The following is a 23,301-nucleotide window of genomic DNA, read 5'->3' as shown; positions in this document are numbered from 1 at the left end:
AGTTGTGCAATAAGTAATTTCTGCTAAAAATCAGAAATCGAATTTCTTGAGGACTTGGAAAGATCCATAATTGTGACATTTGCATTTAATTTTTTTTTGCTTTTCTCCTTGCAAATATTTAATTAAGTGCTATTCATAAGAGATAGGGGGAAGGGAGGCTGCTCCATGTTTATTGTACCTTTAAGATACTGTGAGGGTGGATAGATTTATTTAAAACCATAGGAAAGGGACATAAGTTCTCCTATTTGAATGGCAAGTGATAGTGTTCACTGTCAAGATTTTTCTTCAGACTCAAAAAAAATTTACAAGGACCATATAATCCTTGAGTTATCTCCAAAATAAGAAAATGCCTAGCTAATGCCTGTCCTAGACTTGTCTCTCTTATTGTGGTAAGAAAAAAAAAATTTGTAACAGTGGTTCATTTCCATGCTTTAGAACCTTACCTAATATTGCTCCCTGTTGTGCAAAATTTGGAATTAATTTTACAGCATGGAGTCCTTGCTATAACAGTATTCCAGTTTGGCCATCACAATCGTTTAAATTTGACTGACTTACCACATTTGAAAGTCTCTCATTTAAGAGAAGTGATGTGCTGCTCTAAAAGGAGGTGTTTAGGTATGTCATACCTGCATTCATTTTTGGTTCCACCATTTACCAGGTGAGAGACCATGGCCAGGTCTAAAATTTGTGAGTCGAGTCTTCCACTTCTTTCATTGTGACTTTTAAGACATATGCATATGAAGTTTATTGTACATTAATGCTTTAATTATTGTTATTTCAGACACTGTCACATGAACCCAAAGTCCTCCAGGAAGGTCTCCTTCAGTTGGACTCCATTCTTTCCTCCTTGGAGCCCTTACACCGCCCAATAGAATCCCCCGGGGGCTCAGTGTTATTGCGAGAACTGGCTTGTGCTGGCAATGTTGCTGATGCTACCCTCTCAGCTCAAGCCACACCTCTACTACATGCACTCACTGCTGCCCACGCTTACATCATGATGTTTGTTCATACTTGCAGGGTTGGACAGGTAAGAATTATCTTAAGGGTGAACATGTTGGTTTAAAGTCAGTAAAATACCTAGGGCATATACCTGGCATCTTAGTGTACTTAGAAGCAGTTCTACCGAGGCTGACTGGTGAGTTCTTTTGGGTTGGATGGGTGATTTAAGGTTTATGCTTCAAGTTGCTGTCTAGTTTCACTTTCCGTTAGTATTTTTTTAATTGGAAGTAAGGTGACAATATAACTTGTTTCATGAACTGGACCTTCTTGAGAGTAAAAGAGATTGAGATAAATACAGGTGTTAATAGATCTATAGCATTCATATAGGCCTTGGGGATGTATAATTACCCCTCTTAGCAAGCAAGCCTCAGTTGGGTGCTCATCTAGCCTTATTACTTCCTAATCTTTCTACAAATGCATGTAGACTTGATAATAAGGTGGCAAGAAGGAAATTTGACCACAGAACTTTTTAAGTCAATGGTAATTAACAGATTACTAAAGATTTCCTAAATATCACCCCCTGTGTTTGCACTCCATGTGTGAGGCTCCTCTTGTGCTTCCAGAAAGTTGAGCTTGTGAGAGGTTATTTTTTGAGTGTTCACAGTTTTGCTACCTTTAGTTGTCAATCTGAAGACTAATAGTGTGTTTTTAGCAGGCCTGTTTTATGCTGTTGAGTGTGTTCTTTGAAAAAATAAAATTGGAAAGCACAATTATAAATTATCTAAAAAATAATTAAATTATACAACAAAACTTTATGTGTTTATTTATTGAAATAAAGAAATGTGAAATAACAAGTCCCTTCTCCATCTAAAAAATTTGGAAGCTGTCTGTGAATCTGTAAAACTGTTTCTTTGATTTAGAAAAACGGAGTTGCCTATGACTCCTGTTTTTCATCTTACCAAAAAACAATGAGATCTTAAAGATAGATTGTAAATATTAAAAGAGAATACCTGTGATCTTCAGTTTGGAAATTTTGATGAAGTTGATAGCTCTGAGAATAATGAGGAAGGAAAAATAGAATCCCTTATCCTTCTTAAATAGCTGAAAGTTCATTTTGATCGTTCAGAGGGCATCCCAAAGATCACCTTCTTTTTCACTTTGGTTACAGAGTGAAATTCGTTCTATCTCCGTAAACCAGTGGGGCTCTCAGTTGGGTCTGAGTGTTCTGAGCAAGCTGAGCCAGTTATACTGTTCCCTGGTATGGGAAAGCACTGTCCTCCTCTCCCTCTGTACCCCAAACAGGTAAGAGAATGAATGGTCATCTCTTTTATAATCTCTGTTGTCTTTCCTAACAGAAACTAAACTTAGTAAGCCTGGAGGATTGCTTTGGTTAAGGATAGAAAGGTAAAGAGTTCAGAGGCTTTCTTGTCTCTGTTAGTTCATTCAGGCTGCTATAACAAAATCCACAAATCAGGTTCTTACAAACAATAGAAATTTATTGCTCAGAGTTTTGGCGGCTAGAAGTCTGCGTGATTAGGTGAGGGCTTTCTTCCACATTGTAGACTGCTCATTCATTGTATCCTCACATGGTGGAAAGGACTATGAATCCTTCTGGAGCCTCTTTTATAAGGGCCTTGTCCCATTCATGAGGGTTCTATTCTGAAGCACCTGTCAAAGGCTTGGGCTTCTCTGATGGCTCAGATGGTAAAGAATCTGCCTGAAGTCCAGGAGACCCAGGTTTGATTCGTGGGTCAGGAAGATCCCCTAGAGAAAGGAATGGTTACCCATTCCAGTATTCTTGCCTAGAGAATTCCATGGACAAAGGAGCCTGGCAGGCTACTACATTTCATGGGGTCACAAAGAGTCGGACACAACTGAGTGACTAATATGCACAGAGACCTTACTACTAATACCATCATCTTGTGGAGCATTAGGATTTTAACATTTGAATTTTGAGGAGACACAAGCATTTAACCAGTAGCATTGTCCTTCCCACTTACCAGCCAAAGGGCTTGCTTACAAATGTGTTGTGCATCTTTGATGTGATATCCCAGTTATGCTGTGTCAGCATGGTGGGTGTTTACAAAATGGTCCTGTAGTTAGATAGGTCTAAAGAGTTGAGTTATAAACCAAACCTCAGGAATTCCATCATTGCAGATATTTTATTAGGTTAACTTACCTGCTGTAGGAAGGGAATGGTATCAGTTAAGCAGGTCAGAGACCAAGCACAACATATAAAAAAATGAGTTATCAGAAGTTTTATTGCTCACTGTTTCTCTTCTTGCAGCTTGCCATCTGGGTGTGAATTTGGCCAGGCAGACATGCAGAAACTGGTTCCAAAGGATGAGAAGACAGGTACGACCCAGGGCGGAAAAAGATCAGGTAACTCCAAGAAACTTAAAAGTCCCAGCCATTAATTCTTTTAAGTTCTGTCTCGGTGTCTTCATAGGTTTATTGTGAAAATTTAGTTAGCTCTATCATCTGTAGTCTTCAGGCATTTTTCCATTCATTAATTTTTAGTTATATATTTTAAATTATTTTCAGTTACTTCCTCTATAAGAAAAAATACATATCCACAATGATAAAAATTAGAAAACATAGTAGAAAGAAGAATAACCCATATTTATACCACAGAAAATATTTTGAAAGTGTCTGCCTAATCTTTTTCCCTGAGGATATGTTTTATTAACATAGTTGTGATTGTCTTAGACATATTCTATAGATCTCTCTTCACTTAATGTTAATATTGAGTGCTATGTAAAGGTACCATGAATTAACCATTCCCTATTAAGTTTCTAATGTAATGTTTTGAAAACTGAACATCTTTGTAGTTTTTTGCAAATGTTGAGATTGATTCTTAGAAATTACTATAGGTTGAATGGAAAAAACTGAATTTTTAATTTTTATTAATTTAAATGTAACAAACTATTATTCTGTTCAGTTAAAAGACGTTAAAGTTTGTTGGGAAAACTTGGGTGTGTAAATTGGTTTTTATCCCCCAGTAAATTGTATGAAATATAAATCAATTAAGGAAAATTGAATATCTGTATTAAGATGTACTGTAAGTGTAAAATAGCTACCTTTTAAAAATAGTATAAAAATGTATAATCTGATTAATTTTTATATTTGATTATATGTTAAATAATTTTTATTATATTGAGTTACACCGTGTTTTAAAAAATTATAGCTTTTTTTTTAACTTTTTAAGTGGTTAGTAGAAATTTTTAATTATCTATGTGGTTCACATTATATTTCTATTGCACAATGTCATTTTAGAAAATAGATTTTACATTATATTAAAATAGAAGTTCCAAATTGCAATAAGCAGAAATTATACAATTTAGACTTCCCCGGTGGCTCAGTGGTAAAGAATCCACCTGCCAATGCAGGAGACATGGATTCAATCCCTGATTTGGGAAGATTCCACATGCCATTGAGCAACTAAGCCCATGCGCTACAGCTACTGAGCCCATGTGCCACAACTACTGAAGTCCACATGCCTTAGAGCTGGTGCACGGCAGAAAGAGAAGCCACTGGGGTGAGAAGCCTGTTCGCAACTGAAGAAAAGCTTGCAACAGAGACCCAGCAAGTAGAAAATAAATAAATAAAATTAGAAGAAGAAGAAATCATACAATCTTCTGACCCTAATGGAGCAAACCTAAAATTAATAAAAGCAGATTTTCTAGGAAGTTTTTTTCTCCTATACTCTGCATCAGGGAAAAAATAAATTTGATGAACTATTTAAAGAAAACAATGAAGACAGTTCTATATATAAAAGCCTATTAACTATGCTTAAAAATTGTATTGAGATTACTAAAAATAGAGAAAATGTTAAGGAACTAATAAAGCAGACATAAGTTCTGAAATAAGTAATGACATATGACAGCTAGTTATTGTATTGTGGGAGAATGGGACAGAATTAATAAGATATACACAAACTTCTGGCAAGGTTAATTTTGTAGAGAATGTATGAAACCAGAAGTTAGAATATCAAGTTTTGCCAAAGTGTACCAACTTTAACTCAAAAAAGTAATTTACTAAGAATCAGGAACTTTGACTTTGACTTTGGTCAAAGAATTGCCTTGCATAACAATTTAGATATATTTTGCCCCAGCAGTTTTTTTCACAAATTAAACAAGGATAACTCAATTTACACATATAGTTTTTCCAGAATATTACAAAGAAAACTTGGTGATATGTTTTATAGTTTGCCTAATGTTGATTCTTAGATCTAAGAGCACACGTGACCCCCCCCCCAAAAAAAGACACATCTCACATTCATATGCAAAAATCTTAAATTCTAGGAAATATATTTCTCCAGTAGTGATCTATGATGTCTGATTTGAGTTTATTAATGAGCTACAAAATTATAGCAGGGTGTGTGCCTTGAGAGTGTGGGTCACCATGCACATTGTATCTATACGAAGTTTCTGAGTCCTGCAGTATGCTTACAGTCTTCCAGGGTAGCCCTGCATAAAGACTTTTTAACACGCTCCCATTGGAAGATGGATGTCAGTGTTACCTAGTTAGAAGGACTCCAAAGAAAGAAGCTTATCAGTACAGTTTTGTGGGTTTTTTTTCTTTTCAGATTTAGGAAGTTGTGGCCATTTAAAGAGTAACAAGCACTATAGGTAGCTCTCTCTCAGAGCTCTTCAGAGCAGGGAACCAGTTAAGTCTTGGCTTAGCATGGTCTTATTGCTCCCTTCTTATGGCTACAGATGGGGAACAGGATGGAACCACCGGAAGTATGGATGCTTCTACCCAGGGCTTGTTGGAAGGCATTGGGCTTGATGGTGACACACTGGCTCCTATGGAGACAGATGAACCTACTGCTTCAGACTCTAAGGGCAAATCTAAAATCACACCTGCCATGGCTGCCAGAATCAAGCAAATCAAGCCATTGTTGTCAGGTGAGTGATTCTCTTCTGTATCTTTTGGAGCCCATTATGGCTGTATTGTTTCCTTTTAAGGAAATTTTAAACTTGGTGGCTCATTTTCAGGTATCTGCTATTTGACAGGCTCTGTACTAACTGTTAGGGAGACAGAGATGAGAGAGTGGCTTTCTGAAAGCCAAATCCACCCCTCCTTTTCTTTCTACTCTTCTGCTACTACCCATGACCTCTGATCCTACCATTTCCCTAAAATGTCTCACCAAGGTATCTAAGCTTGTTGCTAAGTCCACTGGATACTCTTCAGTCTCCTCACTTTTCTGCAGCACAATGGTTGACCTACCACCTTTCTCAAAATACTCTTTTCTTGGCTTTGTGATATTAAGCCCACCTGCTTACCTGTTACCTGTCTGGCTACTTACTGTACTCAAGTCTCCTCTTCCTTTCTCTGTCGTTCAAGTATAGCTGGCAAGTAACACAGTTGATTTGTGTTTTAATAGTTACCTTGCCACCTCTGTGGAAACTACAATAACATGATACAAGACCATATTAAAGATGTGCACTGGGGACCTCCCTGACAGTCCAGTGGTGGAGACTGTGCTTCCACTGTGGAGGGTGCAGGTTTGATCCCTGGTCAAGGAACTAGGATTCTGCATGCTGTGCAGTGCAGCCAAAAAAAAAAATACACTGGCATGTCTTTGCCATCTTTCACCCCTTAATTTTTGGGGAACCTATTTTGTATGCCTACACCAATTTTGTATGTTTCCTACTTTCTGACCCCTTACTGTGAAGGAAAATGAGGACAACTCTTGAGAATTGGGAGCTCTGCCCAAAGGAAAGCAAAACATGGCCTTTGGTGCTTCCATTTGTTATTTTAAACCCTGTTGAATTTTACATTCCATTCTGATTTGCTTAATTCTACTCCTTTGTTTTAATTTGAAAGTCTACTTTCACTGTCCCCATGTTGAAGGAAAATTGACCATCCAAGAAGATGCTGATGTTTACCTCTCCTTTCTTTGTTACACCTCTGAAACCTTTGAACATTCTAGGGTTTCTGTATGGACCCAGCCCATGCTTTTGATGTCTATTTCTCTGTGTTTACTGGCCTTTTGTTTTTCTCTTTTATCCTTGCTGACTACTTTTGAACCACTTTGCTGTCTATTCACTTGAAAGCAGTGGTAGAAAAGTAAAAATTTAATGTTTACATGCATTAGGCTTTCAAATTCTGGGCACACCCAACCTCCAGTCAGGTAGTGCAAGTATCTATAGCCTATTCCCTCATTATAATTGGGAGATCCTAATATGTTTCGATTAGGAAGAAGAAAGGCTTGTTCCTTTCTTAAGCTGTATATCTCAGAACTTAACTGAGTTTGGGGGGTAGGGTATGGTATGTGGCACCAGTTCAAGTAGAGCCTATTTTTTCACACTGGGTTCATATGTTGTTGTTTAGTTGCTAAGTTGTGTTCAACTCTTCTGTGACCCCATCCAGCCTCCTTTGTCCATGGGATTTCCCAGGCAATAGTACTGGAGTGGGTTGCCATTTCCTTCTCCAGGAGATCTTCCCAACCCAGAAATCGAACCCACCTCTCCTGCCTTAGCAGGCAGATTCTTTAGTACTGAACCACCAGAGAAGCCTGGGTTCATGTGTATATGTATGTAATTAAGAGATGTGCTCTGATTCAGACCTAGTCTTATCTCTGGATTGTGATGAAATGTTTATTTCAAAAATACTGTGACAGCACTTTCATTTGTGATTTTAAGAGTAATAAATATTCACTGTAGAAAAGGTACAGAGAAATGTTTTAAGAAAAACAGGAAAATACCCATGTTTAGATATATTTTCTTTCTCTTTTTCTATACATCTCCTCTTACATGTTTTATTTGGATTCTACCTTTTTGGTTCAGCAATATATTCCAAAAAGCATCCTACAAAGATGAAAATTTGAAATACTTGTAATCTATGTAATACCTTATTCAATTTTTATAAGAAGGCCACTTTTTACATTTTTATGCTTTTCCAAACAATCTTTTTTCCTTTGGGGACCATACATTTAATGTTGGTATACATATGATATTCTTTTCTGGTCTAGTTTGTTAGCATTTTTGCCAGTTTTAAAGTTCTCGGGCATTTTAAGTGACTCCATAGTTTAGTACATATTATAGATATACCATTTACTTAGCTAGTTCATATTGTGTATTGCTTTCTGCAAAGGTGGTTTCAATTTATATCTCCACTAACAGTGTGAGTACTTGTTTGTCTTTCATATTTGCTATATATTGAATGCCAATATACTTCTCCATCTCCTGCCTTCAAAAGAGGCATTTATTCCCTGTGGAACTTCTTTTCAGATATCATATGTAGAGACAAGTCCAGGTGTTTCATAGAATATTATGTGGGAGGAAGTAGTCAGTCATTAAAATGTGTTAACAGTAATGTGTCTGTTATAATGAAACCATTCTGGAAACACTGTACAGCCTTATTCTGACTTTTGGGTTCCAGCTTCCTCTAGATTAGGCAGAGCACTGGCTGAGCTGTTTGGACTCCTTGTTAAACTTTGTGTGGGGTCTCCTGTCCGCCAGAGAAGAAGCCATCATGCTGCCAGCACCACCACAGCACCAACACCTGCTGCTCGATCAACGGCCTCAGCCCTCACTAAGCTCCTCACAAAAGGCTTATCATGGCAGCCTCCACCATATACGCCTACTCCGCGCTTCAGGTGAGGTTCTGCTTGAGATGCAGAATCTAATTGGTTCCTTCTCTACTTGAATGCAGAGTGAATCGCTGAATTAGAGGACTTGGAGGTCCCTTGTTTTACCCTAAATGTGTACCCCAAATACAGTTTAAGGTACTTGTCTTGGTTCTACCTGCTCTAAAATACAGAGGTTTTTAAAAGTATTTATAATCAGACTGCATTTCAGTAACCTTGTGTTTAGTAGTAGGTGGAAACTGTCACCCTTTTTTGCCTTAGAAATTTTAATATCCAAACTAGTCACCCACCTGCATTCTAGTCAATCAGTCACTTCATTGCAGTGTTAAATTTTACTCTTGGCTTCTACTTGAATTTCCCATTGTTTCTCTGGCTGCCCTAGAGAAGGTTAAATTTTTGCTTTTTCCCTCTTCCAGGCTGACCTTCTTCATCTGTTCAGTTGGTTTTACATCCCCAATGCTGTTTGATGAAAGGAAGTATCCCTACCACCTCATGCTGCAGAAATTTCTCTGCTCTGGAGGCCACAATGCCCTTTTTGAGTAAGGATCATGTTGCTTTTCAGAGAAGCATTGTTTGGAGTTTGGTCTTTTCTGTTTGCCTCAGCAGCCCACAACTTTCTAAGCCACCTGTCCTGTGATGATGGGATACATAGAGAGAGCCATTGGTTGTACCTTTTCATGGTTTAGGAACTCGTTGTATTATCTCCATCTTCCTGGAGGGTAGGATTCAGCCTGTCCTTGGGCTGTTTTGTAACAGTCTCTGTTTTTCTTCATTTGGATTGCAATGTCTTGTACATATTTTTCTAATAGACTTGTCCTTTCCTACTATTTATTTGAATATGATAATTTTTCTGCTGCTTTTGGTCAGAAGATTCTAAGTTTCACTTTGGTTTTTTTTTATTTGTTGTAGCTTTAAAAATAAAGCTGGAAATGGTATTAATTTCACCCTAAATATGTGTAACAAATTATCACTTTGTCCACCTTAAACTTACATATGTTATATGTCAATAATATATCAATAAGGATGGAAAAAAACACAAATAAAAGATAAAGCACTATATTCAGTGTCTTGTAATAATTGATAATGGAAAAGAATATGAAAAAGAATACATGTATAACTGAATCATGTTGCTGTATACCAGAAACACAACATTGTAAATCAACTATACTACAATTTTTTGAAAAGGGTAAAGCTAATAAATGTTGGACAGACTAGAAGCAGTATCTCCAAGAAGAGGAACTGGGAAGCTTTTGAATGTGTCCCTGTTTTTCTACCCCCACCCCCAATCTAAAATACTAATATTCCATCTTCACATTTTCTCTTATTTGAATTTAGAACATTCAATTGGGCTCTGTCTATGGGAGGAAAAGTTCCTGTTGCTGAGGGATTAGAACATTCAGACTTACCTGATGGCACAGGAGAATTCCTAGATGCCTGGCTAATGCTGGTGGAGAAGATGGTAAATCCCACCACGGTGCTTGAATCTCCGCATTCACTGCCTGCCAAATTGCCTGGAGGTGTTCAGAACTTTCCACAGTTCAGTGCCCTCCGCTTCCTTGTGGTAACTCAGAAGGTGAGCATTCAGCATTCTAAAACCAGGAATAATTTCTCATGCCAGCTAGGTAGCTCCCACTCTCTTTTGTCCTCCTTAGTGAAATAGTTTGGTGGAGAACCACTGGATCCTACTCCCAGATAAGGCTGCCTTGCAGAATGGATTGCAGACCACTTGATAATTTTCTGTGGTGTAAACCTTTGAACTGTAAACTCCAGATGGCAACTTCCAGGTTGGGTTTAATGCCCCCTCTCTGTGCTTCCTTGGACCCCCTCAGTACTGCCTGAAATTTTGTTGTTGGCATTGATTGTGGAAGGACTGTCTCATAGATCTTTGACTTATTTTTCCTGAGGTTTTGAATTGAGACAACATGGTCTTCACATAGCTTTTCAAATGACTTACAGGCAGCCTTTACTTGCATCAAGAACCTGTGGAACCGGAAACCCTTGAAAGTGTATGGTGGGCGAATGGCTGAGTCCATGCTAGCCATCCTGTGCCACATCCTCCGAGGAGAACCTGTGATTCGAGAGAGACTGAGCAAAGAAAAGGAGGGATCTCGAGGAGAAGAGGATACAGGACAAGAAGAAGGTGGCTCTCGCCGTGAACCTCAAGTCAACCAGCAACAACTACAACAGGTGGGATTCTGACCTCACACTCCAGGGCCCAGACTTTGCACCTGAGAGTGTACAGTCTATGGGATTTCTAAGTTTCTAAATGCCCAGTCCTGTTAGGAGATAGGTTTAAATTTGCTTTCTTTCTTACTCTTTTTCTCCCGAGAAAGCTGAAGTGTTGTTTCAGTACTCCTAATAGGTAAAAGATCTGTGTCCTCCCAAGCATGTTGTTTAGTATTGGAATTCTTTTACGTATTCTCAGTAGACTGTGGCTGCCATGTTCTTTGGAGGCAAACCATCCTCAGCTACTTTCTGATGGATCTGTAAAGAGAAGGGACATTGTGACCCAAATTTATTTTCCAATAAGAGCTTTTGGAAACCTTACTCACCTACAAAACTGTTTTCATTTTTTAAATTTAAAATAGTTGGAGGCTAGAAGTGGGGGAGGGGTGCACCTTATGAACCTGACATTTCAGTCTCAAACAGCATTATATCTAGAGTCCTGTTCAAACGTCTTCTGTATGTACATGCCACATTTTTATTATAGTAGTTAAGTGTTCACTTTAAGAAAACTTAGAAATATACCAAAATACTTTCTAAAGGTATTCATAATGTTGCACACAAGATAATCATTGTATCCTTTTTTTCATCACTTAATTCTGTGCCTAATTTTTACCTAGCAGTATCATACAGAACGTAGACTTATACTGCTGTCTTTAAGAAAATAGGTCTTTTTTACTTCTTAGTCATTCTTTTATTGCTGGGTATGTTGATTTTCTTATTATTTGGTGTTGTAAAGCTTTGGTGTATAGCTTCATTCTCTACAAATCTTTCTATGCATCTCATAATTACTTCCTAGTTGTAGGTTTCCTGGGTCAGTTTTTCAGGCTCTTGTTCTGTTGCCAGTCTGTCTTCAAGAAAAGTGGGACCAAGTTTTGCTTCTGTGTGTGAGTCTCAGTCTTAGAATAATCTTGCTAAGGAAAATAACCATCTAGCTGAATTTTCTTGAAGGATGGAATTGGGAATCACTTTGACTCCTCGTCTCATTATGTAGCTCTGTTTAAATGGTATGGAAGCACCATGCAGAAAGGATCATTCATGTTATCTAACTGACTTAGCTTTATAAATATTCTCAGTTCATATGAAGTTAGAAAAACTTGTTTCCATCTTAAAAGGATTCCTCTTTTTTTTTTTTTTTTTTTACAATGTGTTTGGATTTCTCTCTTACCATGGTTCTTTGAGATCCTGCATTCTTTTTGTAGCTCATGGACATGGGCTTCACAAGGGAACATGCCATGGAGGCCCTGTTGAACACCAGCACCATGGAGCAGGCCACAGAGTACCTTCTAACCCACCCTCCCCCGATCATGGGAGGAGTTGTTCGGGTGAGTTGGCTCAGGGGCTCTGATCTCTCAGGGTGTTGGTATGGCTGCTAATGTGCTTTACTTCTCCATGCCAATATTTTCTTTACATGCTAACTCTTACAGCTCTAGAATATAAGGAGCAGAAGCTTTCTATCTCTTAGTCAGGCAAATTTTACTGGACTTTGCAGAAGAACTCTTAAATTATCCATAGGCAGAAAGTAATAGGAGAGGCTCTCTTTTCTGAAATGCCAAATAGGTAGTCACATTGAAGATCCTTTCCTATTTAATTTTGTTGTGGTTTTTCCCTCTTGTTCTCGTGGTGACCAGGTAAGCCTAATTGAATTTGATTCTACAGAGCAGCATTCAGAGCCCTCTCTGTTCTCTAAAGTTTGAGCCCAGGATGTCTGATTCCGTATGAGTTGGGGTATGTGTAGTTGCTGGATTTTCTTTTGTTGCTCTTTAGGATCTGAGTATGTCTGAAGAGGACCAGATGATGAGAGCGATTGCCATGTCTCTGGGACAGGATATCCCAATGGATCAAAGGGCAGAGTCACCTGAGGTAACTAGGAAATGGGGCTTTCAAGAGGGTCTGACACAGTAATCTTAGTGTTTCAATGAACATTCTGCTATTACTGTTGGGTAATTGGTGGAAATAAAGTCTAAACAAAGACATGGGACTACTCATTCATCCCAACCTTGCCATCACTAGTCTACATTACATTGACCTGAAGCTTTATATGAAACAAATGAAGCATTAATATTATTGTCAAATAAGAGGCCCAAAATGTATTTGGTAGTGCTCCTTAGGCCAAACTTGGCTGTCTTTATTACCTTGGAATCTAGGTAATAATTACTACCTGCAGAGAATGCAGGACAATTGCCTACAAATGATTTCTGTGGGAGGTGATGTCAAATGATGCAAATAAGTTTCCAGCACTTTGAGGATTGAAGGTGTTCTGCTATCTTACCTTAGCCTGTATAGCTGCCTTTATTCTCATTGCCACACCCTAATGAATGTACCACCTGATTGAGGAGAAGGTATAGAATATTTATGTGGTAGGGCAGATACATTATTAGAGTCTCTTCACTTTCTTCCTTCAACTGTCCCATATCCTCTCACTCTTCCTTCCCTGCCTCTAGGAAGTTGCTTGCCGAAAAGAAGAGGAGGAACGGAAAGCTCGAGAAAAGCAGGAAGAGGAAGAGGCTAAATGTCTAGAGAAGTTCCAGGATGCTGATCCATTGGAGCAAGATGAGCTCCACACTTTCACAGATACAATGTTGCCAGGCTGCTTTCACCTTCTTGATGAGTTGCCAGACACTGTATACCGGGTGTGTGATCTGATCATGACAGCAATCAAACGAAATGGAGCAGACTATCGAGACATGATTCTGAAGCAAGTAGTCAATCAGGTAAGTTCTCCAGGGGCCAGAAACTCTTTGCAAGGGAAAAACAAAGCTCTCTTTTTGTATGTATCACTTCTTAGATTCATCTAAAATGTCAAAAATGTCTCTCACTCTTGAGCCATATTAGGCCCCCTGAACTAACTAAATGTTTTCCCCTCTCCTCCTATGGTAATAATCTTTTGACAGATGAGTCCCCATTCTGATCAGTAGTTGTGACCTGTTGTTTGTCTTTTTTAAGCAGTGTTTTTCTCATTATGAAATTAATGTATGCTAGTTGTTGAAATAGAATAAGAAATAAACCCACATAGCCAGTTAACATTTTGGTTATATTTCCTTTACTCTTTTTATGATTTATGTAAGTTGAGAGACAGGAAGAAATTAAAAACTGATATATTTAAACATAATTTTAGTGTATGGAAACATCACAAGAGTAAAAGGCAAACTGGATATAGCTTTTTCTTCCCCACACGATATGACCAATCTTTAGTTATCTTTATATCAAGAGCTTATAGAAGTGATTTTAAGAAAACAAACCTTAATAGAAAGGAGCAATTATATAAAATTCATTATAAGAGATTTTCAACATGCATACTAAAGCATGACCAATGTTTCTAACATGCTGAGGTTTTGTTTTGTTTTGGTTTTTCCTCTGTTTTTCATGATAATTCTGAAGCGGGTATAATGAAAGATTTAAAGTGGGTAGAACCTTTGTAGAGTTGACTATATATGTGCACCAGAAATTTTTAAAATACTCATATTTTAAACTTAGAATTTAGACTTCTTGTAATATAGTTAGTCTTAAGAAAATAATTTTTAGAGGTGTTTCTTTAATGACATACATCTTCTTTTGATACAGACACGAAATGCCTATAGTAAATATGTTAATATTTACCCAGTCTCCTTCAGCAAATGTGTTAGAGGTGGAGGGAGTATTTTACAAGGTTGAGGATGTTTTGACAAACCTCATCATACTCTATCTACAGTTATTTGATTTGGCTCCTTTCCTGCTTTTCTAGGTGTGGGAAGCTGCTGATGTATTGATCAAAGCTGCTCTTCCCCTGACAACGAGTGACACAAAAACTGTATCAGAGTGGATCAGTCAGATGGCCACTCTACCCCAGGCCTCTAATTTGGCCACTAGAATCTTGCTTTTAACACTGCTTTTTGAGGTAAGATTTAGACCTTTTGGTCCCTGTTATTCATTCATCAAAGAATCATCAAACACCTACCATTTGAGACATTGAAGAAGGTATAGAGAAGTGTAGGACATGTCTGCATTTCATGAGCCTACAGTTTCTAATAGGCTGTAATGCACGTGTGCGTGTGTGCTGTCCCTCAGTCATGTCCAACTCTTTGCAACCCTATGAACTGTAGCTTGTGAGGCTCCTCTGTCCAAGAGATTCTCCAGGCAAGAATACTAGAGTGGGTTGCCATGCCCTCCTCCCAGGACTCTTCCCCGACCCAGGGATCAAACCCGTGTCTCTTATGTTTCTTGCATTGGGAGGCAGGTTCTTTACCACCAGCATCACCTGGGAAGCCCACTAATGCACATAATTAAGTATAAAATACAGCATTCTGTGCTACATGAATGGTAATAATCTTGAGTTCAGGGAGGTCAGTATACATCACTTCTGGATAATAAGAGAAGTGCTTCTCAGAACAAATGTTAATTAATTGAATTGGGTCTTAGAGGACTAGAGGGTGGGGTGTAATTAGAAGAAGGTACTTAGAATGACTATAAGTTGTGGATTTCTTTTGGCTTCTCTGAGGAAATCTTAACTAGCAGTGGGGTAGGATATGGAATTTGGTAATAGGTGTCAGATAAAATCTGACTTGTCTTTCTGACCTGGTCAATCAGCAGATTATTTGAGGTAAAGATGTTCTTGTTCCAACCAACATAGGAATTAGGAGGCAACTAACCTTGAACAAGTGACTCTTCATTTTTAGCTTATCATGTTTAATGGTAAAACCTGGATTTAATGGAGTAAACCCTTTATAGCATATTGGAGTTAAGTCCAATATGTGTCATACTTTATGTCTACAGTCTTGGGGCTTTCCTTTATAATGGAAGTGGTGATTCTTATTATATAATGCTTGTGAATAGATACTTGTGGAAAAGATTGCAAAGTTCTGAATGCTGGGGGTCGCCAATAACATTATAATATAAAGAGAAATTACTCATGAGCCCCCCCTTTTTTTGAAAAAATCACAAATGACGGTCTCTTCTGGTCTTTTTTCTTATATGTTTAAACAGTCAGGATCAGAATGTTTAGAAAGTTTTGTGTTCCTTCAAGTATTATATTATGAGTATTTACCATGTCATGTATATATTATTCCATCTTTTCAATGTCCCCTAGTTTAAGTATCACCTATTGTTAGCCATTTATTTAAATTATTCCTAGTGATTTCCTATTACATCAATAATGCTTTATGTAGCCCCTGTAAGAGGAACAATTAACTTTGTTGCTGTGTTTAATTATTCCATCTTCCCTGGATGATTATAAAGGTTCTCTGTAAATCAGAAGCTCTTAAGCTAGCCTAGATGACAGTTCTTAATGATATTAATCATACTAGTAATAGTTTCCACAGTAAGCATATACTAATGTACACTGTGTTGGCACTGTATATTGCAATTAACCTGGATATATAAATATTATTATTCCCTTTGACCCAAGAGGAAACTAAGGCCTAGAGAATTTAAATAATAATATATCTCATATCACACTGGTAAGTGATGGAAGTGGAATTTGAATTCAACCAATTCCATTAGTGTTCACTCTTTTGTTTTATACCATACTAATCCTTGAAACTGAGTAGAAGTTGGTATTTGTTTTCTCTTTGATTAATCAATCAGGAATTGAAGCTACCTTGTGCTTGGGTGGTTGAGTCTAGTGGCATCCTTAATGTCCTAATCAAACTCTTGGAAGTGGTTCAGCCCTGCCTACAGGCCGCCAAGGAACAAAAGGAGGTCCAGACCCCAAAGTGAGTGACCCTGTATCTCTCCTGGTTTCATTTCTATTTCTCTGGGCCTTTGGGCCCTCAAGTTTAGGACTTGAATAATGCAGTTTCCTGGGACATGTATGGGATGAATCTTGGATACCTTTTATGGTTTGAAAATTGTGCGGTACCTGATAAAATCAAGATAAATTTTCCCGTGTTGCAGAGGTTTCTGGTTTGCCCAGAGTAAATCATTTCTTCTCTTTTAGGTGGATCACTCCAGTGTTGCTCTTGATTGATTTCTATGAAAAAACAGCCATTTCCTCAAAGAGGAGAGCCCAAATGACTAAGGTACATAAAACGGTATATGTTTTATATACCGTGTATATGGTGAGCCGAACAGCTGAGCTTCTTGAGACAAGAATAGACCAGAAGAGAATATGGGATAGTGGTATTAAAAAAAATATAAAGCTCTCTGATCAAGGCATAAATCTCTTGAGGGATCTTGATAATTAGATTTCTCTTCTGAATTGGAAGTTAGAATTTAGTTTTTTTATGGAGCTACTTGCCAAAAGGTCCAAGAATTTACCCTGGAAGTGAATGTTAAAGAAGTGTGCTGTCTCCAGAGGAGGAGTGGCTTTTCTGTTATGTGAAGGACTGATTGTGCAACAGTTCCTCCAGAAGCAAGTGCTCCTTATATAAAAATTATATGTGCTACATCATCTCAGTACCTTCTCAGAAACAGAACTTTTGTTCCAGTACATCTAAAATAATGTTTACCTTTTATGGAAAATAGTTGGAAACAAAAGGAAAGGATCATAGGATAAGAGTAGAGAGTGTTTTGTGCCTATGGAGAGTCTCAGGGATGTGAGGGATACGGTATATGAAAACTTCTCTCTTGGTTTGCAAAGTATAATAAATGTCCAGTATATTTCCTTTTCCTGGGTTAGCTTTAGCAATGAACACTGATGAAATTACTGTTTCTTCTAATACTCAACATTATAAGGAAATACAGTAAAACTTTGTGCTCTTGTATTTAGTACCTACAATCTAACAACAACAACTGGCGCTGGTTTGATGACCGCTCTGGACGTTGGTGTAGTTACAGTGCAAGCAACAACAGCACTATTGATTCTGCCTGGAAATCTGGAGAGACCAGTGTGCGTTTCACTGCAGGCCGAAGAAGATACACTGTCCAGTTCACTACAATGGTACAGGTACATGCTCACTCGATGCTGTAAACTTGATCGAAGGAGAGAAATGTGTTAAGTATGCCTTTCCATTTGCTTCTTCCAGAACCAGCAGTCCTGACATATGAGGACAGTATTACCATTACTAATGGTAATGGGCTTCCCTGGTAGCTCAGACGGTAAAGCGTCTGCCTAAAATGCGGGAGACCTTGGTTCGATCCCTGGGTCAGTAAGATCCCCTGGAGAAGGAAATGGCAACCCACTCCAGTATTCTTGCCTGGAAAATCCCACAGACTGAGGAGCCTGGTAGGCCACAGTCCATGGGGTCACAAAGAGTTGGACACGACTGAGCGACTTCACTTTCTTACACTTTCACCGTTACTAAATGGGGTATAGTTTTCAGAGAACTGAGTCTTTCTAAAGCTATATTTTAGGCCAGGAGTCTTGGCAATTTGATACTGTCCCACCTGGAAATCAATTTAAGTGTTCAGTCAAGGATTAGGGAGTTGTTGGGATATGGGGTCTGCTCTACTGGAAAGTTTCATAACTTGCTGTAGGGCCTGGTGTATGCCATTTTCTTTCTTAGGACCTTCAGACTTTCTTTCTGTAAATAACAGGGATGGGATAAATTGCCAAAATTCCTTCCTGTTGCAGCATTTTGCCACTGAGTACCAATTCCCCCATTTCCCCTTACAGTTCTTTTTTCTGTAGAGATATTTTTGTCTGCTTGAATTCCTAGGTTAATGAGGAGACAGGGAACCGGCGTCCTGTGATGCTGACACTCCTGAGGGTACCACGATTGAATAAAAATTCTAAAAACAACAATGGACAGGAACTAGAGAAGACACTGGAAGAAAGCAAAGAAATGGATATCAAACGTAAAGAAAATAAAACCAGTGGTATGGACTTTCAGTTTTGAATCTTTCAAAGAGGGTCTTACAATAAAGCTAATGTGCCTTTATGGCTTAAATTCTGACCAGTTTCATGATGAGTGATTTCTTAACCCTTCAGATTGCTTGGTTACTTAAAGACACATAGTTCTCCTTTTTATATGCTTTTTCATCTGGTCTTTGAATTGGTGTTTGGTATATTTGTTTTAAGAGGACCCAAGTGTTTGGTTACTTCAGAGGGAGAGGATGGAAGGAAATGTCAAGTTAACTGTCTGAACACTTACTTTTCCCATTTGTAGATACCCCCTTGGCCCTAGACAGTACAAATACTGAAAAGGAGACAAGCCTGGAAGAAACAAAAATTGGGGAGATCTTGATCCAGGGCCTGACAGAGGATATGGTGACTGTTTTAATCCGGGCCTGTGTGAGCATGCTAGGTGTCCCTGTGGATCCAGACACTTTGCATGCCACCCTTCGCCTATGCCTGAGGCTCACCCGAGACCACAAATATGCCATGATGTTTGCAGAGCTGAAGAGTACTCGCATGATCTTAAATTTGACCCAGAGTTCAGGCTTCAATGGGTTTACTCCCCTGGTCACCCTTCTCTTAAGACACATCATTGAGGACCCCTGCACCCTGCGCCATACCATGGAAAAGGTGAGACTTTGGTATCCGATGCTGGTTTAGCTTTATATCATACTTTGTTCTCTTTGGTCTCAGAACAGATTGACTTCTGGTTCTTCTTCCGGTATATAGCTATGTGTTATAGATATGCTCTGCCCAGCAAAATTTCCCAGCTGTGTCCTCAGGTGCTTGCTTAGATATGGTAGATAATCCTATTGAGTGACATTTAAAAAGTACTAGAAAATAGGATTTTTTACCCCTAAATTACTATAGTGATAGCTCTTATCCAGAAAATCCTCTTCACCTAAGAGCCTATTTTCCAACCATTGTGTTTTGGGAATTGTAAAAATAAAGTTTATCCTTGAATAACAAGTTTGAACTGCACGGGTCCACTTACATAAAGATTTTTTTCCAATAGTAAACACTAAAGTACTACCACAATCAGTTGGTTGAATTCGCAGATACAGAACCTCCGATATGGAGAGCCAGCTATAAGTTATACATGGATTTTCAACAGCATGGAGGGCTGCTGCCCCTAACCCCCACAATATTCAAGCGTTGACTAGGAAAAGCTTTTTACAAATACACACTGTGCACATAAAAACTGAGGTTTATATGTTAATTTTAGGAAACACATAAAGCAATAGAAGAAAGTATTTACAAAAATAAAAACCTTTATGACATCAACTTAAGGCTACAACAGAAGGATTAGGGGCTACCATCTTACTAGTAAGGCTTTTTCTCCACCATACTTTTACAGACTCTTCTTTCCTCTGCTAGTTCTTTGTCAGCAGTCATCAGGTGAATGTTACTGAACTTCTCTACCAATTTCCTCTCTTGGAACATTGTTTCCCACATTTATATGTAGTGTTGCTATTCACATTTTTGTGCATAACTTTGTTATATTTACGATTATTTTTCTTATAAATGCCTAGAAATTTGATCAAAAGTTATAAATTATTTTGGTGCCACTTCATACTTCTTTGTGTATATGAGTATATATCTCACATTCTTCAGATAATTCTTCCTCAGCCAGCTTATTTGATTTCACCTGATAGGAGCAAAGCCAAAAGAAGGAGGGCTGTTACAGACAGCATGTACATTGATCCAATGTTAGGAGACAGCCCAGCAGAGAAGAAACAACTATATACACAGACAGTATTCTGACTTAAAAACACTTTTAAAATATTTAAAGCTTAAACAACTTTTTAAATGCTAGGGAAAAAATACAGGTTCTTGTTGGATAACAGAAAACTTTCTAAACTTAAAGGAAATTTTATTTGGGGAATAGGGAACAAAGGAATATCAGTGGCAATTTTAATGTATTGAGTGGCAAAATGTAAATACTTGGTAATATCCACTGCAGGTACAGGAGTGGAGAACTAGTCATACTCTTACTTTTTGCAGGAGTAGAAATTGATACAACCACATTGGAGGGTAATTTGGTATTGTCAGTTTAAGATACTCTTTGACCTAGAAATTCTGTGGCCAAGAATTTATCTGATAACTAAAGTCAAGTATGCCAAGGTACATATACAAGAATGTTCACTGTAGAACTGCTTGTAATACCAAGACTAGACATCCAATGCCCTACAAAGGACAGAATAAATAAACAATGGCACATAGTGGAATTGTACTTTTCTGTATTTAAAGAATCAGAGTTATTTTACGATTTGGAGCCTGACAGGCAAGATAATGGAGGTTATTATGCTAAACTGAAGGGTATGGCTGTAATGTTTACTATTGGGAAAAAATCTGCGTATAAGTGGACCTATCCAATTCAGACCTGTTATTCAAGGGTCAACTGTACTTTTACAACCCGAAAACACAGTGTTTGGAAAATAGGCTCTTGGGTGAAGTAATCCTACAGGGAATGATCTTTATTTATTTTTTTTTCTCCTTTATTTATTTATTTTTTGGGAATGATCTTTAAAACATGAACTTGGTGGGAAGTGTCCTAGTCCCTTACTAACAAGTTTTAGTTCAAGAAACCTATACTCCTGGCTGTCATTATCCAAGACTGATGATTGAAACTTTAGTTTTGTTCTTATACAAAGTGGGTGTCAGTATTACATATTTTTAGAGTTTGAACTATTCTGATTTAAAATTGGGACAGCATGTGGGAAGACTCAGAACTGGCACTTAAATTTGGGAGCTTTAATTTGGAGGAATGATCAGTGATCTAGATGTTTCCCAGTTTGTATAAGGATTGCATATCATCTAGTCTAATAGGTGATGATTTGGGGGGTATGCTGAATGTTGTAACTTTTTTATAAGCCACATTTTTTTGAATTGTGAAGGACTAAAATTCAAAAGACCCAAGTGTGTCTTCCTCCCAAAGATCAAAAGACTTTGATCCATTGTCTTGAGGGAGAGCTTGGTTGGTATTTTAATCCTTGGTAACTTCCTGGACTGCAGTTTTGTTTTAGAAAGTGGTCTTTAATCAGGAGTGTCCTCCTCTTTACTAGGTTGTTCGCTCAGCAGCTACAAGTGGAGCTGGTAGCACTACCTCTGGTGTTGTATCTGGCAGCCTCGGCTCTCGGGAGATCAACTACATCCTTCGTGTCCTTGGACCAGCTGCATGCCGCAACCCAGACATTTTCACAGAAGTGGCCAACTGCTGTATCCGCATTGCCCTTCCAGCCCCTCGCGGCTCAGGAACTGGTAAGTTTACCCTTCTCTGGCCTTTGAGACATTGAGGTCTGTGGCTTAGTATAACTCAAAAAATTTTCTGTGAGGAAGCCTATAGCTTGGAAAACTTCCGTAGGCAGGCATTGGAACATTGGCTTGTTGATCAAATGGGTCAACTCAGAGGTAATTCAGTAGCTTCTCTGGTCTTTGCCCTGTAGTGATTCCTGCCAGAGATGCCAAGAACTCATTCAGTCTAGTCCTTGCCTTCAAAGAATTTAGCTTGATGTGACAACAGGGATTACAAATGGAGTGAATGGTTTACAGGTAGAGTGCTAATTGAGGGATAAGTAGTGGACATGTGACTTATGCAGTAGGAAGTACACGGTATCATCAGTATATTCTTGCCAAAAATATTTGAACTATAATTATGAGGGAAAAATTAGATAGGTACAAATTTGAGACATTCCATAAAACAACTGGCCTAGACTCTTGTCCAAAATATTAATGTCAAAAAGGGGGGAAAATGCAAGGATCTCCTAGATAAAAAGAAATGAGAGAAACCAGCAACCTTAGTGGGATGCTGACTCTAGATAAAGGAGATTTGGAGAAATTAGAATATTTACTGTGTAAAAGATAATATAATTGTATCTGTGTTAAATTTCTTGAGTATTATTGTATTCTGGCTGTGTAGGAGAATATCCTTGATCCTTAGATTCAGGTAGACATATTTAGGAATGGAAAATGGTGATTCTAGATGAAAAGTATATATATGGATATTTTTGTACTAACCTTTCAACTTTTCTGTGAGGTTTGAGGATTTTTTGGTTTGTTTTTTAAATTAAAAGTTAGGAAAGGGACTGATTATTTTGGGAGCCCCAGCCTGGCCCTGCCTGTGCTCGGCATTTCTCATGCGTGGTCTCTTTTAATCCCTAAATTTTCAAGAATGAGAAAATTGAGGTTTATTGAAATAATTTGGCCAAGATCCTATCACAGAACTTGATTTTAAAACCAAATGTCCCCAAATCCAAATCCTGTATTCTTTTTTTTACTATTTGATACTGCTGTGTTAAATCCTATGGGATTTAGGGAAGGTAAAAGCCAGCTTTTCTAAGCAGACTCCTTAAACATTGTTTAGAAGTGACCCTCCACTTCTTAGTCTTTATCAGTTACCAGATGTAGGTACCTGTTCATTATTGACTGATTTTTCTCTGTCTCACTTTGACTTAGCTTCAGATGATGAGTTTGAGAATCTCAGAATTAAAGGCCCAAATGCTGTACAACTGGTGAAAACAACCCCTTTGAAGCCCTCACCTCTGCCTGTCATTCCTGATACTATCAAGGAAGTAATCTATGACATGCTAAATGCCCTGGCTGCATACCATGCTCCAGAGGAAGGTATGTAACTAGCCCACCTGAGGAGGCTGGCACTTTGGTTAAGTCACTTTAACCAACCCATGGCTTAGTGAGCACTCAACTATTTCCCCATGCTCTAGGAATCAAGATGAATAAGATACATAGCCCCCTTCTCTAAAGAAGTTAATAGTTATACAGTATAAATGAT

General features: G+C 38.2%; 1 protein-coding gene across 14 annotated transcripts in view; it reads left to right on the top strand.

Annotated features, from left to right (window-relative positions):
• HUWE1 (HECT, UBA and WWE domain containing E3 ubiquitin protein ligase 1) overlaps positions 1-23,301 on the top strand; it is a 153,149-nt gene that overhangs the window by 90,495 nt on the left and 39,353 nt on the right. For 13 of the 14 annotated variants that reach the window (XM_043897309.1, XM_043897308.1, XM_043897311.1 and 10 more), the window contains 19 exons: positions 782-1,027; positions 2,108-2,241; positions 3,227-3,321; positions 5,658-5,849; positions 8,329-8,545; positions 8,953-9,075; positions 9,872-10,109; positions 10,493-10,723; positions 11,962-12,084; positions 12,527-12,622; positions 13,204-13,473; positions 14,484-14,636; positions 16,322-16,449; positions 16,674-16,755; positions 17,445-17,621; positions 18,334-18,493; positions 18,784-19,142; positions 21,578-21,773; positions 22,968-23,135. In XM_043897309.1, the coding sequence (XP_043753244.1) occupies positions 782-1,027; positions 2,108-2,241; positions 3,227-3,321; positions 5,658-5,849; positions 8,329-8,545; positions 8,953-9,075; positions 9,872-10,109; positions 10,493-10,723; positions 11,962-12,084; positions 12,527-12,622; positions 13,204-13,473; positions 14,484-14,636; positions 16,322-16,449; positions 16,674-16,755; positions 17,445-17,621; positions 18,334-18,493; positions 18,784-19,142; positions 21,578-21,773; positions 22,968-23,135 (3,388 nt within the window). The remainder of the gene's footprint in view (positions 1-781; positions 1,028-2,107; positions 2,242-3,226; positions 3,322-5,657; positions 5,850-8,328; positions 8,546-8,952; positions 9,076-9,871; positions 10,110-10,492; positions 10,724-11,961; positions 12,085-12,526; positions 12,623-13,203; positions 13,474-14,483; positions 14,637-16,321; positions 16,450-16,673; positions 16,756-17,444; positions 17,622-18,333; positions 18,494-18,783; positions 19,143-21,577; positions 21,774-22,967; positions 23,136-23,301) is intronic. The other variant, XM_043897306.1, reaches the window with a different exon arrangement.

Source organism: Cervus elaphus, chromosome X (genome assembly GCF_910594005.1).
Source record: "Cervus elaphus chromosome X, mCerEla1.1, whole genome shotgun sequence".
In the NCBI taxonomy this organism is placed as follows: domain Eukaryota; kingdom Metazoa; phylum Chordata; class Mammalia; order Artiodactyla; family Cervidae; genus Cervus; species Cervus elaphus.
This window is presented reverse-complemented; position numbering and strand designations above follow the sequence as displayed.